This window comes from Hemitrygon akajei, chromosome 14, assembly GCF_048418815.1.
Source record: "Hemitrygon akajei chromosome 14, sHemAka1.3, whole genome shotgun sequence".
In the NCBI taxonomy this organism is placed as follows: domain Eukaryota; kingdom Metazoa; phylum Chordata; class Chondrichthyes; order Myliobatiformes; family Dasyatidae; genus Hemitrygon; species Hemitrygon akajei.
This window is the reverse complement of record NC_133137.1, coordinates 38,464,959-38,481,192: the sequence shown is the minus strand read 5'-3', so window position 1 is coordinate 38,481,192 and position 16,234 is coordinate 38,464,959. Positions and strand designations below refer to the sequence as shown.

At 40.8% G+C, this 16,234-nt stretch overlaps 1 protein-coding gene across 1 annotated transcript in view; it reads right to left on the bottom strand.

Annotated features, from left to right (window-relative positions):
* acacb (acetyl-CoA carboxylase beta) overlaps nt 1–16,234 on the bottom strand; it is a 172,863-nt gene that overhangs the window by 101,134 nt on the left and 55,495 nt on the right. The window contains exons 13-14 of the mRNA XM_073065876.1: nt 10,028–10,178; nt 2,822–2,925 (exon numbers count right to left, since the gene is read on the bottom strand). Coding sequence (XP_072921977.1) covers nt 2,822–2,925; nt 10,028–10,178 — 255 coding nt within the window. The remainder of the gene's footprint in view (nt 1–2,821; nt 2,926–10,027; nt 10,179–16,234) is intronic.

Below are 16,234 nucleotides of genomic sequence, written 5' to 3'. Positions count from 1 at the left end.
GAAGAGATGAACTTGTGATGAACTGGGCAGCAGTCAACCAGCACACCATAAGTTGCTGCAGGTTCCGTTGGTCCAGAGAAGAGCAGTTGGCTGAGATGCAGCTCTTTAGAATGCTTTCTATAGTTATAATGTTTATAGATTTTATGATTAATAATCTTACAATGGTCTTATAATTTTCTATTGCTTTGATCTCTTCCTTCTAAGAAAGGCAGAAAATAAAAAGAGAGTTAGGATTGTTAGGCTACTATAACCTTAACTTGTTAAAGAGAACAATTTTAAGAATCTTTTACTTAATCCTGCTTCCTCCGTTTTTAGTTAATGAGTGTCTTGTTCAGTTTTCTTTCCTAACCGTATACCTCTTCCTTTCTGAATTGCACATCATGTACTCAAATGAAGGTGGAGAAACTTCTTCTCAACTATTTCTTGATTCATTTTTCAGGAGGCAGCAACCCATTTTACATAGTGATATTAATCAGGACTCAGTAAACTCAAACCTATTGGGTCCTACAGATTAACCTGCATGCTGAAAGTCACATTTCAAGTTCTCTGCTCTTTTAAAATTCTTCTCTTCTCAAGAATCTTTGTGGTGATGTGTCTATGCCTGAATAGCTTCATAAGCCATGGTTTCTGTGATCACCAATCACCTCTGTAAAGGTTCTCCTTGTACTAGCTGTATTATCAATGTAAAATGATATATGAGAATTAATGTGTATGCACGCATGTAAGCTTATTGATGGCACACATTAGCCAGACATTAATTGAACAACTCATTTAATTCAGAGGATAATTGCTTGTGGCTATATTTCTATCAATCATCCTTCTTACATTCTACTTTTGGGAACCGCGCCAGTCTATGGAATTAGTCTTTTTGTTTTGGAGTTTCATGGGCTTCTTAAAGAAGGTCATAAACTGCCAATATAACAAATTTAACGCAGAGGTGAAAAAAAGTTCCTAAGGCTGCCGAGTGGTAATCAATTCCAAATAGTGAAGTAGTTACTTTGCAGCACACCTGGTCTGCCCACCTTGGTAAATGAGATGAGGTGAGTTTTATTTGTACAGCTTCCTGTCCATATGCCTCTGCAGCAATCAATACAAGACCAACCAGTGGCATTTCCAAACATGTGTTTTTCAATGGGAAAGCCTGAGAAATGTCAAATTGTTGGAATGAACAGCCAGTTTTTGATGTACTGTAGACCATGGTCTGTCTTTGCGCATTTTGCTGTGGGGAGGGGGTGAGAATGCTGATGCTTTCTGCTAGAATAAATAGGGGACGGGTTGATGCTACTTCTGTGTGGGAGGAGGGCAGAAGGGCTTTTGGGGTTCTTACAATATTTTCTTGTCATTCATTCTTTGGGGTTTTTCTTCTGATTTGAGGGTGCCTGCAGAGAGCAAGAATTTCAGGCTGTGTATTGTATACATTCTCTGATATTAAGTGGAACCACTGAACTATTGACTGTTTCGGTGGAATTGATGTGATAGGATAGAATTGCTACAGTCATTGTTTTTAGAGAACATAGAACATGGAACAGTCCTGCACAGGAACAGGCCTTTGGTCCACAATGACTTACCATCAGAAAATTGCGTAGATTAGCTAAAAGCAGGATTTCATTATTGCCCTCTGACTGGAAACTGTAACCAGTGATACCCCTTTCTATCATGCTTCACTATTGTGTCATTCTATTGGCTGAGGATTATAATGCTATTTTTTATGGAAGACATGCTATTGGAAAGAATGATTCATTTTGTTTTTGGAAGGCTACTGCAGTTATCCCTACTAAAGTGTTGCAGAATTTAAAACTATTTTCAAATTTTCAAATTTCACTTTGTTATTTTTCCAAAACACTTCTTGACTTTATGGTTCAAAAAATAGACTGCTTCTCAGAAATAAACAGCATTTCACAGAACCTTATGCAATATGATTGCAAAATTTGCACAAGTTTGGGCATGCTGCAAAAGTGACACAATACAACTTTTAAAAAGAACAAGGAAATAGATAGATTGCCTATTCGTGGAAATCTGGTCAAGTGAAGCTAGAACAAATAGCAAAGTTCAAACTGTGTCAGCAGATTTTTTTTTACATAGAACATAGAAAATCTGCAGCACATTACAGGCCCCTCAGCCCACAATGTTGTGCCCACCATGTAACCTACTCTAGAAGCTGTCTAGAATTTCCCTACCGCATAGTTCTCTATTTTTCTAAACTCCGTGTACCTATCTAAGAGTCTCTTAAAAGACCCTATTGTATCCACCTCTACCACCCTGACTGGCAGTGTATTCCACACACCCACCACTCTCTGTGTGAAAAACTTACCCCTGTCATCCCCCTTGTACCTACTTCCAAGCACCTTAAAACTATGCCTCCTTGTGTTAGCCATTTCAGCCCTGGGAAAAAGCCTCCGACTATCTACACCACACGATCAATGCCTCTCATCATCTTATACACCTCTATCAGGTCCCCTCTTATCCTCTGTCATTCCAAGGAGAAAAGGCCACATTCACTAAACCTATTTTCATAAGGCATGCTTTCCAATCCAGGCAACATCCTTGTAAATCTCCTCCGCACATCCTTCCTGTAATGAGATGACTAGAACTGGACACAGTACTCCAAGTGGGGTCTAACCAAGATCTTATATATTTTTTATTCCAGCTATTTCCAATCCTGGGAGTTACTGTTAATGCTTGCAGTATATATACTTTTGAATTAGTCCTCCCTGGGATAGTAATACCCTGAATTGCTGAGGTTTTCCATATTACTGCTCTCTGTTTACAGTATCATTCATCTGACTGACCTACAAAATGTTCTCACTCCTCAAAACGTTACCTTTCCAGAGAGTGCAGGAAATTGGTCATGCTTGTCTGAAAGGCGGAATCTGCCACATGCAAAGCACCACATATCACTCCAAGCACTGTATCCGGCCTCTCTGCCTACAAAAACAAAGAAATAAATTATTTTCTTGATAAATGGAAATTATTCACTACATATTTTATGCATAATAATGTACTGATTTTTGTACTTGAGTCAACCAAAACTACTCCTCTTCACCTGCTGGTAGATCAGGGGTATCACAGTAAAAGCCAACTGCCTCCTTTCTATTCAAAAATTACTGATTCACCATCCTTAGAAGAGCATTCACTCATATGCTGGTTCCCTCACACGGTACTTGAATTAGATAGCCACTAAACCAATTTACTTGTGGCAACTGAACTTACATTTCACTTTAAAAGTGCTGACTCTATGGAAATTGTTACCACAGGTGGCTGTGGAAGCCAAGTCCTTGGGTATACTTAAGCCAGAGGTTAATAGCTTTTTGATTAGTCGGGGCATGAAGGGATACGGGGAGAAGACAGGAGATTGGGACTGATAGGGAAAGTAGATCAGCCATGATGAAATGGCCTAATTCTGCACCTGTATCTATGGTCTTTATCTTTGTGAATAAAGAATTCGTTTTGTGGGACAATTTTCTTTCAAACATCTGGTAAAACCCAGACAGAGCCCCTTTCCTTCAGGTCATAGTACGAACCCGAGCATCCAGTTACCTGTCCAATAAATTCTCCAAACCACTCACACTCTGACCTGCTCCCTGTGGCAACCAACACCACTGTAATGAGGCTCAAAGTAACAGCACCTCACTTTCCACCTGGGCTCATGGTGGCCTTGGGAACTCAGCATCAAATTCAGTAAGTCTGGGTAATAATTTCTCTGTTTGACTCAGAACTAGCCAGTTCTACCGTGTGTAAATCTGTAATATCTCCTTAGATTTTCTCTCTCCACTGAAAATGTTTAACCTGCTGTTCCCTGTTGTTTGGACCTGCATTTCACAGCTTTTGATATGTCCTTTTGTTTGTTTTCTTTTTCTCTAACTTCCCACATTATTCTGTCTGCCAGAAAGCTTCGTCAGTGTTATCGCACCTTTCAAACCTATCCTCATCATCATCATTATGTGCTGTGTCACGTGACGTGGGTGATCATAGTCTTCTATCTGTCTTTAATCTGAGAAGTTTTAATAAGCTCTTCAAAACTTTTGCTTGTCCATTCTTTGATGTAACTCATCAATGGTATTTGCTGTCAACCGTGACTTTTTCTTACTAATTTTTCCATCACTGCAAGATATTCAAGCTTCTCTTTCCTCAGTACACGTCCCAGAAATTCCAGCTGTCATTTCCTGATTGATGATAACAGCTCTTTTCTTATTCCAGCTTTTTGCAGCACTTCCTCATTTGTTACCCTGTCCTTCCACGATATTTTCATCATTCTCAAAACCACATTCCTGCAGCCTTGAGTATTCCCTCATTTTGCTTTGATATTCTCCAACATTCACTTCCATATGTTACTGTGTAATGACATGTGGAAGTTGGACCTGTCCTTACCAGCAGAAATATTACATTGTTCTACATGGAACATTGTCGCAGGAAAGCAGTCTCTCATCAGGGATGCTTACCACCCAGAACACGCTCTCTTGTCCCTGCTGGCATCAAGGAGAAGGCACAGGAGCCTCAAGATTCACACCACCAGGTTCAGGAACAGTTATTACTCTTCAACCATCAGGCTCTTGAATAAAAGGGGATAACTTCACTCGCCCCATCATTGAAACATGTCCATAACCTATGGATTCACTTGCAAGGACTTTCCATCTCATGTTCTCAATATTTATTGCTTATTTATTTATTATTACTATTTATTTCTTTTTGTACTTGCAAAATCTGTTGACTTTTACACAGTGGTTGAATGCCCAAGTTGGTGTGGTCCTTCATCGATTCTGTTATGGTTATTATTCTATGAATTTATTGAATATGCCCACAAGAAAATCTCAGGGTTGTATATGGTGACATATACAGTGCCTATAAAAAGTATTCACTCCTCTTGGAAGTTTTCATGTCTTATTGTTTTACAGCATTGAATTACAGTGGATTTAATTTGGCTTTTTGACATCAATCAATAGAAAAGATTTTTGTGTCAAAGTGAAATCAAATTACTACAAGTTGATCTAAATTTATTACAATTATTAAACACAAAATAATTGATTGCATAATTACTTACCCCCCCCCCCCCCCTCAAGTCAGTAATTAGTAGATGCACCTCTGGCAGCAATTACAGCCTTGAGTCTGTGTGGATAGGTTTCTATCAGCTTTACACATCTGAACACTGCAATTTTTCCCCATTTTTCTTTACAAAACTGCTCAAGTTCTGTCAAATTGCATGGGGATTGTGAGTGAACAGGCCTTTTCAATTCCAGCTTCAAATTCTCAATTGGATTGAGGCTGGATTCTGACTTGGCCACCCTAGGATATTAACTTTGTTGTTTTTATTTTCCAATATTTTTCTTAGTTTCTACATAGAAGAATACAGGGTACAAGAAAGTGTATATAAAAGGTCAAAAAAGATTTTTTTTAAACTACCAATTACATTGTATCTGTTCATAATAACAATCCCATTACCCTGTATTCGTATAAGTTAATCAATAGTTATATTGAACTATACTAATTTATTACAATAAAAAGAATCTAACCCCTACCAAGACCGAAGCTGTTCATTAAGGAGAAAAGAAGGTAAAATACCTTCTCATATAATAAAAATCAATAATAGCCAACATCTGAGTTTAAACAATGAATTGAAGGTTTTGAAAATAATTCAGAACAGGTCCCCACAATGTTTGAAAGTCTTGATGAGATTCAAAAATTGAACAACAAATCTTCTCTAAATCTAAACATGACATAAAGTCGCATAACCATTGAGCATCAGTAGGAGGAAAAACAGTTCTTCATTTAAAGAAAAGCATCCTCCTAGCTATAAGAGAGCTAAAGGCCAAAATATGTAAATCAGATGCCTTCAGCTTAATATCTTGTCCTGCAACAATACTGAATAGGGCCGTCAGAGGGCTAGGCTTAAAATTGACTTTAAAAAGTAAGGAAAAAGTTTGAAAAACTTCCTTCCAATATTTTTCAAGATTTGGACAAGTCCAAAACATATGAATTAATGAAGCTTCATTAACTTTGTTTTTAAGCCATTCCTATGTAGCTTTGGCTTTATGCTTGGGGCCATAGTCTTGCTAGAAAATAAATCTTCTCCCAAGTTGCAGACTGCATTGGGTTTTCCTACAGGATTTCCCTGTATTTTGCTCCATTAATTTTACCCTCTACCTTCACAAGCCTTCCAGGGCCTGCTGCAGTGAAGCATCCCCACAGCAAGATGCAGCCACCACCATGCTTCACGGTAGGGATGGTGTGTTTTTAATGATGGGATTTAGTCTGATAGCCGAAAAGCTCAATTTTGGTTTCATCAGACCATAGAACTTTCTTCCAGCTGACTTCAGAATCTTCCACATTGAACTGATTTGAATTGAATTGACTTTATCACTTACATCCTTCATATACATGAGTAAAAATCTTTATGTTACATCTCCATCTAAATGTGCAATGTGCAATTTATGGCAATTATTAATAAATATTATGTACAACAGTATAGTAAATATAACATAGAAATATAGTTGCATCAGCATAAATTAATCAGTCTGAAGGCCTGGTGGAAGAAGCTGTCCCGGAGCCTGTTGGTCCTGGCTTTTATGCTGTGGTACCATTTCCCGGATGGTAGTAGCTGGAACAGTTTGTGGTTGGAGTGACTCAGGTCTCCAAAGATCCTTCGGGCCCTTTTTACACACCTGTTTTTGTAAATGTCCTGAATAGTGGGAAGTTAACGTCTACAGATACACTGGGCTGTCCGCACCACTCTCTGCAGAGTCCTGCGATTGAGGGAGGTACAGTTCCCATACCAGGCAGTGACACAGCCAGTCAGGATGCTCTCAATCATGTCCCTATAGAAAGTTCTTAAGATCTGGGGGCACACACCAAACTTCTTCAACCGTCTGAGGTGAAAGAAGCACTGCTGTGCCTTCTTCACCACACATCCAGTATGTACAGACCACAGGAGATCCTCAGTGATGTTTATGCTGTTGTTAAAGCTGTTCGACCCCAGATCCATTGATGTTAATAGGGGCTAGTCGGTCTCCATTCCTCCTGTAGCCCACAACTAGCTCCTTTGTTTTTTGCGACATTGAGGGAGAAGTTGTTTTCTTGACACCATTGTGTCAGGGTGATAACTTCCACCCTGTAGGCTGCCTATTATTATTGAGATTAGGCCAATCAATGTTGTCAGAAAATTTAATTAGCAGATTGGAGCTGTGGGAGGCGACACAGTCATGGGTATACAGAGAGTAAAGGGGGGGCTTAATAGTCAGCCCTGAGGGGCATCTGTGTTGAGGGTCAGAGGGGCAGAGGTGAGGAAGCCCACTCTTACCACCTGCCAGTGATCTGACAGGAAGTCCAGGATCCAGTTGCACAAGGTAGGGTGAAGGCCGAGGTCTCTGAGCTTCTTGTTGAGCCTGAAGGGAATTATGGTGTTGATTGCTGAACTGTAGTCCAAGAACAGCATTCTCACATAAGCATCCTTCTTCTCCAGATGTGTAAGGACGGTGTGTAGAGCTGTGGCTATTGCATCGTTTGTCGATCAGTTGTGTCAGTAGGTGAATTGTAGGGGATCCAGTTTGAGTGGTAGCACAAACTATAGATGTAGCCCATGACCAGGCTCTTAAAGCATTTGCTTATTATTAAGGTGAGTGCAACTGGACACCAGCATTCAGACATGTTACATTGGTCTTTTTAGGTACTGGAACAATGGTGGATGTTTTGAAGCAGGAGGACTCTACACTGGGAGAGGGGGAGATTAAAAATGTCTGTAAACACACCTGCCAGTTGTGCCGCTCACATCCTGAGTACCCGCCCTGGGATGTCATCCGGTCCTGAAGCCTTGTGACTGTCCACTCATTGGAAACACCTGTGGCAAACTTTAGCCGAGATTTCATGAGTTTTTTTTTCCCACAGTGGTTTTCTCTTTGCCACTCTCCCATAAAGCTGCGACTGATGAAGCACCCAGGCAACAGTTGTGTGTGCAGTCTCTCCAATCTCAGCCACTGAAGCTTGTAACTCCTCCAGAGTTGTCATAGATCTCTTGGTGATCTCCCTCACTAGTCCCCTTCTTGCATGATCACTCAATTTTTGAGGATAGTCTGCTGAAAGCAGATTTACAGCTGTGCGATATTCTTTCCATTTCTTGATGATTGACTTAACTGTACTCCAGGAGATATTCAGTGACTTGGAAATTTTCTTGTAACTATCTCCTGACTTGTGCTTTCAATAACCTTTTCGCAGAGTTTCTTGTGATAAAGTCTTAAGGGGATTCTCAGATTCCTGTAAATAATGGTTAAGGTTGAGTCTGTGTATTCTGGTTTGATAATTGCTGCAGCATGCTTGAGCAACTGCTCTTTGGAGTGAAATAATGTCTCCTGATTTTTCACACCTTTTGGTTTTGGGTTAAAAAGCTCACAAAACCCACAAGAGGATGTCTCCTAACTTTTCACACCTTTTGGTTTTGACAAAGGGTGGTTGCTGATGGAGATTAGACCGAACATTCCTTTCTTAATTAAAGCATAAAAGTCGGTGGATGTTCTTATCTTGATATTTTAAATTTTGGCTCCAACAAACCAGGTATGGCATTCCTTTCTTAATTAAAGAGGTTGGAATGTCTATCAAACTGATTGTCCTTTGTGGGGGTGGAACTGGACTCTCTGACGGTGGTGTCTGAAAAGAGGATGCTGTCCAAGTTGCATGCCATCTTGGACAATGTCTCCCATCCACTCCATAGTGTACTGGTTAGGTACAGGAGTACATTCAGCCAGAGACTCGTTCCACCAAGATGCAACACTGAGCGTCATAGGAAGTCATTCCTGCCTGTGGCCATCAAACTTTACAACTCCTCCCTCGGAGTGTCAGGCACCCTGTGTCAATAGGCTGGTCCTGGACTAATTTCCACTTGTCATTATTTACTTATTATTATTATTATTTAATTATTTATGGCTTTGTATTACTATATTTCTTCACTATTCTTGGTTGGTGCGACTGTAACGAAACCCAATTTCCCTTGGGATCTATAAAGTATGTCTGTCTGTCTGTTTTGTATCAATAGTCCACTTACTTGACTGGAATATCTATTTTGTTTGAAGTGATTAAGTGGTCTTTGTCTTGGACTATCACTGTTGTTGGACATGTGACTGTGGGGGCTAGCTAGAAACTGTTTTCTGCATACGTGACAAAGATGGTACACAAGCTCTGTATCTCTGTGCTTCAACAGAGAGACTTCCATAGCTGACTCTGTGGGAGTGCAGAAGGGGGTTCTCTCTCATAGCTTGCTACTAATAAAGGTGGAAAAGAATCAACTGTGGTAGTTGTTTCATTACATTGGGTTGATCACCGTTAACACTTGGAGTGTTCTTTTCTCTTCATGGTGTAGTTTTTGCCAGGATACAGACTCAACAGCAGCTGGACCTTCCCAATACAGGTGTATTTTTACTAGAGTCAATTGAAACACCTTGACTGCAAACTGGTCTCCAAAAACAGATCTCCATTTAACTAATTATGTGACTTCTAAAACCAATTGGCTGCACCAGTGATGATTTGGTGTGTCATATTAAGGGGGGGGGGGTGAATACTTATGCAATGAATTATTTTGTGTTTTATATTTGTAATTAATTTAGATCAATATGTAGAGATCAGTTTTCACTTTGACACGAGTCTTTTTCTGCTGATCAGTGTCATAAAAGCCAAATTAAATCCACCATGATTCAATGTTGTAAAACAATAAAACATGAAAACTTCCAAAGGGAGGGGATGAATACTTTTTATAGGCACTGAATGTGCAATGAACAGCTGTATATCTTATATTGGATAATGACTACAGATGAAAGGTATTTAATTGATACTAAGACATTTTAGGATGCCCAAAGGTTGTAAATGTATCACATAAATTCAACTCAATAGCTATCTTTAACTAGTACATACGTTTATTTTTATCTTATTACCAATGAACTTGATCTAAAGCTGGCACTAATACTTTTAAAAACTGATGGAAACGAATGTTATTCACCTTTCTCAAATTTAATATTCTCACTCACATCCACAAATAATGTGATGTCATTACCTGAATTTTGTCTGCAATGAGGTGGTCAAGCCAGCTAGTATCAATGGTGTTACATTGAAAACTCTCCGTTTCCAGAAGCTTTATCAAATACTCAACTGTAGTTCTAAAATCCCCTCGGATTGAGAGTTCTTTAAGAGCTAAAACCATATTCCTAAAAGGAAAATTAGAATCAATACCGCTTTAAATTTTTGTGTGCTACTAAGTCCTTTACAGGCCTCTTTTATTTTAAGTGACAGTCTTCCTTGTATTGCATTGTATTCCTTGTATTCTTATTGCATCTCACTATGCAATCGAGATGCTGACCAAGGGGGAATGTTACAAGTAGATGGACTCAGTATGCAATGATGTGGCACACTTCATCCTTTGAATAAATCCAGCGACTGCCAACCAAGGTCTCATTCTGTCAACAGTAAAGGCCTGTACCAATGTACGGAATGGAGTAAATGCAGCTCAGCTTTCATCACACCAGATTCCACTGTCTCCTTCATTCAAATTGTTTTCTTTGCTATTACCCTTGCTTTGTCAGATCCACTCAAAGGATGTGTTCAGGAAAGTTTCTTGACGCAAGAAGAAAAGAAGAGCTTACGAAAGATTCAAAAAACTAGGGAATGATGGAGATCCAGAAAATTATAAGGCTAGCAGGAAGGAGATTAAGAATGAAATTAGGAGAGCCAGAAGGGGCCATGAGAAGGCCTTGGCAGACAAGATTAAGGAAACCCCAGGGAATTTTACAAATACGTGAAGAGCAAGAGGATAAGACATGAGAGAATAGGACCAACCAGGCGTGACAGTGGAAAAGTGTGTATGGAACCTGAGGAGATGGCAGAGGTACTTAATGAATACTTCAGCATTCACTATGGAAAAGGATCCTGGTGATTGTAGTGATGACTTGCAGTGGACTGAAAAGCTTGAGCATGTAGATATTAAGGAAGAGGATGTGCTGGAGCTTTTGGAAAGCATCAAGTTGGATCAGTCACCGTGACTGGACAGGATGTACCCCGGGCTACTGTGGGAAGCAAGGGAAGAGATTGCTGTGCCTCTGGCGATAATCTTTGCATCATCAATAGGTATGGGAGAGGTCCCGGAGGACTGGAGGGTTGCGGATGTTGTTCCAATATTCAAGAAAAGGAGTAGGGATAGCCCAGGAAATTATAGACCAGTGAGTCTTACTTCAGTGGTTGGTAAGTTGATGGAAAAGATCCTGAGAGGCAGGATTTATGAACATTTGGAGAGGCATAATATAATTAGGAATAGTCAGCATGACTTTGTCAAAGGTAGGTTGTACCTTATGAGCCTGATTGAATTTTTTGAGGATGTGACTAAACACATTGATGAAGGTAGAGCAGTAGATGTAATGTATATGGATTTTAGCAAGGCATTTGCTGAGGTACCATGCTCAGCTTATTGAGAAAGTAAGGAAGCATGGATCCAAAGGCATATTGCTTTGTGGATCCAGAACTGGCTTGCCCACAAAAGGCAAAGAGTGGTTGTAGGCAGGTGGCCAGTGACCAGTGGTGTGCCTCAGGGAACTGTTCTGGGACCCCTACTCTTTGTGATTTTTATAAATGACCTGGATGAGGAAGTGGAGGGAGGGGTTAGTAAATTTACTGATGACACAAAGGCTGGGGGTGTTGCGGATAGTGTGGAGGGCTGTCAGAGGTTATAACAGGACATTGATAGGATGCAAAACTGGATTTAAACTAGATATGAGGGGGGAGGGGAACCAGAGTGTAGGAACAGATGTATGGGAGAAGGAAGTTACTGTTAGAGATAAACAGAGAGGAGGAGGTGGAGAATTTCTTAAACGCATTTATTTTAATGCTAGGAGCATTGTAAGAAAGGTGGATGAGCTTAGAGCACAGGTTGATACCTGGAGATATAATGTTGTAGCTATTAGTGAAACATGGTTGCAGGAGGGATGTGATTGGCAACTAAATACTCCTGGATTTTGTTGCTTCAGGTGTGATAGAATCTGAGGGACGGTGGGGGGGGGGGGGGGTGCGTTGCTTGTCAGAGAAAATATTACAGCAGTGCTCTGGCAGGATAGATTAGAGGGCCCATCTAGGGAGACTATTTGGGTGGAATTGAGGAATGGGAAAGGTGTAGTAACACTTATAAGGGGTGTATTATAGACCACCTAATGGGGAGCGAGAATTGGAGAAGCAAATTTGCAAGGAGATAGCAGATATTTGTAATAAGCACAGGGTTGTGATTGTGGGAGATTTTAATTTTCCACACATAGACTGGGAAGCCCATACTGTAAAAGGGATGGATGGTTTGGAGTTTGTAAAATGTGTGCAGGATAGTTTTTTGCAGCAATACATAGAGGTACCAACTAGAGAAGGGGCAGTGTTGGATCTTCTGTTAGGGAATGAAATAGAAGGTATGTGTTGGGGAGCACTTCGGGTCCAGTGATCACAATGCCATTAGTTTTAATATAATTATGGAAAAGGATAGGACTGGACCCAGGATTGAGATTTTTGATTGGAGAAAGGCTAACTTTGAGGAGATGCAAAAGGATTTAGAAGGAGTGGATTGGGACAATTTGTTTTATGAGAAGGATGTAATAGAGAAATGGAGGTCACTTAAAGGTGAAATTTTGAGGGTACAGAATCTTTATGTTCCTGTTTGGTTGAAAGGAAAGGTTAAAAGTTTGAGAAAACCATGGTTTTCAATGGATATTGGAAACTTGGTTAGGAAAAAGAGAGATATCTACAATAAATATAGGCAGCATGGAGTAAATGAGGTGCTCGAGGAAAATAAAGAATGTAAGAAGAATCTTAAGAAAGAAATTAGAAAAGCTAAAAGAAGATACGAGGTTGCTTTGGCAAGTAAGGTGAAAATAAATCCAAAGGGTTTCTACAGTTATATTAGACAATAGACAATAGACAATAGGTGCAGAAGTAGACCATTTGGCCCTTCGAGCCTGCACCGCCATTTTGAGATCATGGCTGATCATCTACTATCAATACCCGGTTCCTGCCTTGTCCCCATATCCCTTGATTCCCCTATCCATAAGATACCTATCTAGCTCCTTCTTGAAAGCATCCAGAGAATTGGCCTCCACTACCTTCTGAGGCAGTGCATTCCAGACCCCCACAACTCTCTGGGAGAAGAAGTTTTTCCTTAACTCTGTCCTAAATGACCTACCCCTTATTCTCAAACCATGCCCTCTGGTACTGGACTCTCCCAGCATCTGGAACATATTTCCTGCCTCTATCTTGTCCAATCCCTTAATAATCTTATATGTTGCAATCAGATCCCCTCTCAATCTCCTTAATTCCAGCGTGTACAAGCCCAGTCTTTCTAACATCTCTGCGTAAGACAGTCCAGACATCCCAGGAATTAACCTCGTGAATCTACACTGCACTTCCTCTACAGCCAGGATGTCCTTCCTTAACCCTGGAGACCAAAACTGTACACAATACTCTAGGTGTGGTCTCACCAGGACTCTGTACAAATGCAAGAGGATGTCCTTGCTCTTGTACTCAATTCCCTTTGTAATAAAGGCCAACATTCCATTAGCCTTCTTCACTGCCTGCTGCACTTGCTCATTCACCTTCAGTGACTGATGAACAAGGACTCCTAGATCTCTTTGTATTTCTCCCTTACCTAACTCTACACCGTTCAGATAATAATCTGCCTTCCTGTTCTTACTCCCAAAGTGGATAACCTCACACTTATTCACATTAAACGTCATCTGCCAAGTATCTGCCCACTCACCCAGCCTATCCAAGTCACCCTGAATTCTCCTAACATCCTCATCATATGTCACACTGCCACCCAGCTTAGTATCATCAGCAAATTTGCTGATGTTATTCTCAATGCCTTCATCTAAATCGTTGACGTAAATTGTAAACAGCTGTGGTCCCAATACCGAGCCCTGTGGCACCCCACTAGTCACCACCTGCCATTCCGAGAAACACCCATTCACCGCTACCCTTTGCTTTCTATCTGCCAACCAGTTTTCTATCCATGTCAATGTCTTCCCCCCGATGCCCTGAGCTTTGATTTTACCCACCAATCTCCTATGTGGGACCTTATCAAATGCCTTCTGAAAATCGAGGTACACTACATCCACTGGATCTCCCCCGTCTAACTTCCTGGTTACATCCTCGAAAAACTCCAACAGATTAGTCAAACATGTTTTACCCTTGGTAAATCCATGCTGGCTTGGCCCAATCCTATCACTGCTATTTAGATATGCCACTATTTCATCCTTAATAATGGACTCTAGCATCTTCCCCACCACCGATATCAGGCTGACAGGTCGATAGTTCTCTGTTTTCTCCCTCCCTCCTTTCTTAAAAAGTGGGATAACATTAGCCATTCTCCAATCCTCAGGAACTGATCCTGAATCTAAGGAACATTGGAAAATGATTACCAATGCATCCGCAATTTCCAGGGCCACCTCCTTTAGTACCCTAGGATGCAGACCATCTGGACCTGGGGATTTGTCAGCCTTCAGTCCCATCAGTCTTCTCATCACCGTTTCCTTCCTAATGTCAATCTGTTTCATTTCCTCTGTTACCCTATGTCCTTGACCCATCCATACATCTGGGAGATTGCTTGTGTCTTCCTTAGTGAAAACAGATCTAAAGTACTCATTAAATTCTTCTGCCATTTCTCTGTTTCCCATAACAATTTCACCCAATTCATTATTCAAGGGCCCAACATTGTTCTTAACTATCTTCTTTCTCTTCACATACCTAAAAAAGCTTCTGCTATCTTCCTTTATATTCCTGGCTAGCTTGCGTTTGTACCTCATTTTTTCTCCCCATATTGCCTTTTTAGTTAAGTTCTGTTGTTCCTTAAAAACTTCCCAATCATCTGTCCTCCCACTCACCTTAGCTCTGTCATAATTCCTTTTTTTAATGCTATGCAATCTCTGACTTCCTTTGTTAACCACTGTGGCCCTTTTCCCCCCTTTGAATTCTTCCTTCTCTGGAGGATGAACTGATTTTGCACCTTGTGCATTATTCCCAAGAATACCTGCCATTGCTGTTCCACTGTCTTTTCTGCTAGGCTATCCGTCTAGTCAACTTTGGCCAGCTCCTCCCTCATGGCTCCATAGTTTCCCCTGTTCAACTGCAACACTGACACCTCCGAGCTGCCCTTATCCTTCTCAAATTGCAGATAAAAACTTATCATATTATGATCACTATCTCCTAATGGCTCCTTTACTTCAAGATCGCTTGTCAAATCCTGTTCATTACATAACACTAAATCCAGAATAGTCTTGTCCCTGGTCGGCTCTCGTACAAGCTGTTCCAAGAATGCATCCCGTAGGCACTCTACAAACTCCCTATCCTGTGGTCCAGCACCAACCTGATTCTTCCAGTTCACCTGCATGTTGAAATCCCCCATAACTACTGCAACATTACCTTTGCCACATGCCAATGTTAACTCCCTATTCAACTTGCACCCAATATCCATGCTACTGTTTGGTGGCCTGTAGACAACACCCATTTGGGTCCTTTTGCCCTTACTGTTCCTCAGTTCTATCCACACAGACTCTACTTCTCCTGACCCTATGTCCCCCCTTGCAAAGGACTGAATCTCATTCCTCACCAACAGGGCCACCCCACCCCCTCTGCCCACATTTCTGTCCCTACGATAGCACGTATACCCTTGTACATTCATTTCTCAGGTCTGATCTCCCTGCAGCCATGTCTCCGTTATCCCAACAACATCATAGTTACCCATTCACACCTGAGCTTCAAGCTCATCCGCCTTATTTCTGACACCGTGCATTCAGATATAGAATTTTTAGCCCATTTCTCCTCTCTCTGTTTGAATCGCTGCCTTTAATATTAATAGCAAAAGGATAGTGAGGGATAAAATTGGTCCCTTAGAGAATCAGAGTGGACAGCTATGTGTGGAGCCGAAAGAGATGGGGGAGATTTTGAACAATTTCTTTTCTTCGGTATTCATTAAGGAGAAGGATATTGAATTGTGTAAGGTAAGGGAAATAAGTAGGGAAGTTATGGAAACTATGAATGATTAAAGAGGAGTTTTTAAAGGAATATAAAGGTGGATAAATCTCCAGATCCTGACAGGATATTCCCTAGGACCTTGAGGGAACTTAGTGCAGAAATAACAGGGGCTCTGACAGAAATATTTCAAATGTCATTAGAAACGGGGATGGTGCTGGAGGATTGGCGTATTGCTCAGATGGTTCCATTGTTTAAAAAGGGTTCTAAGAGT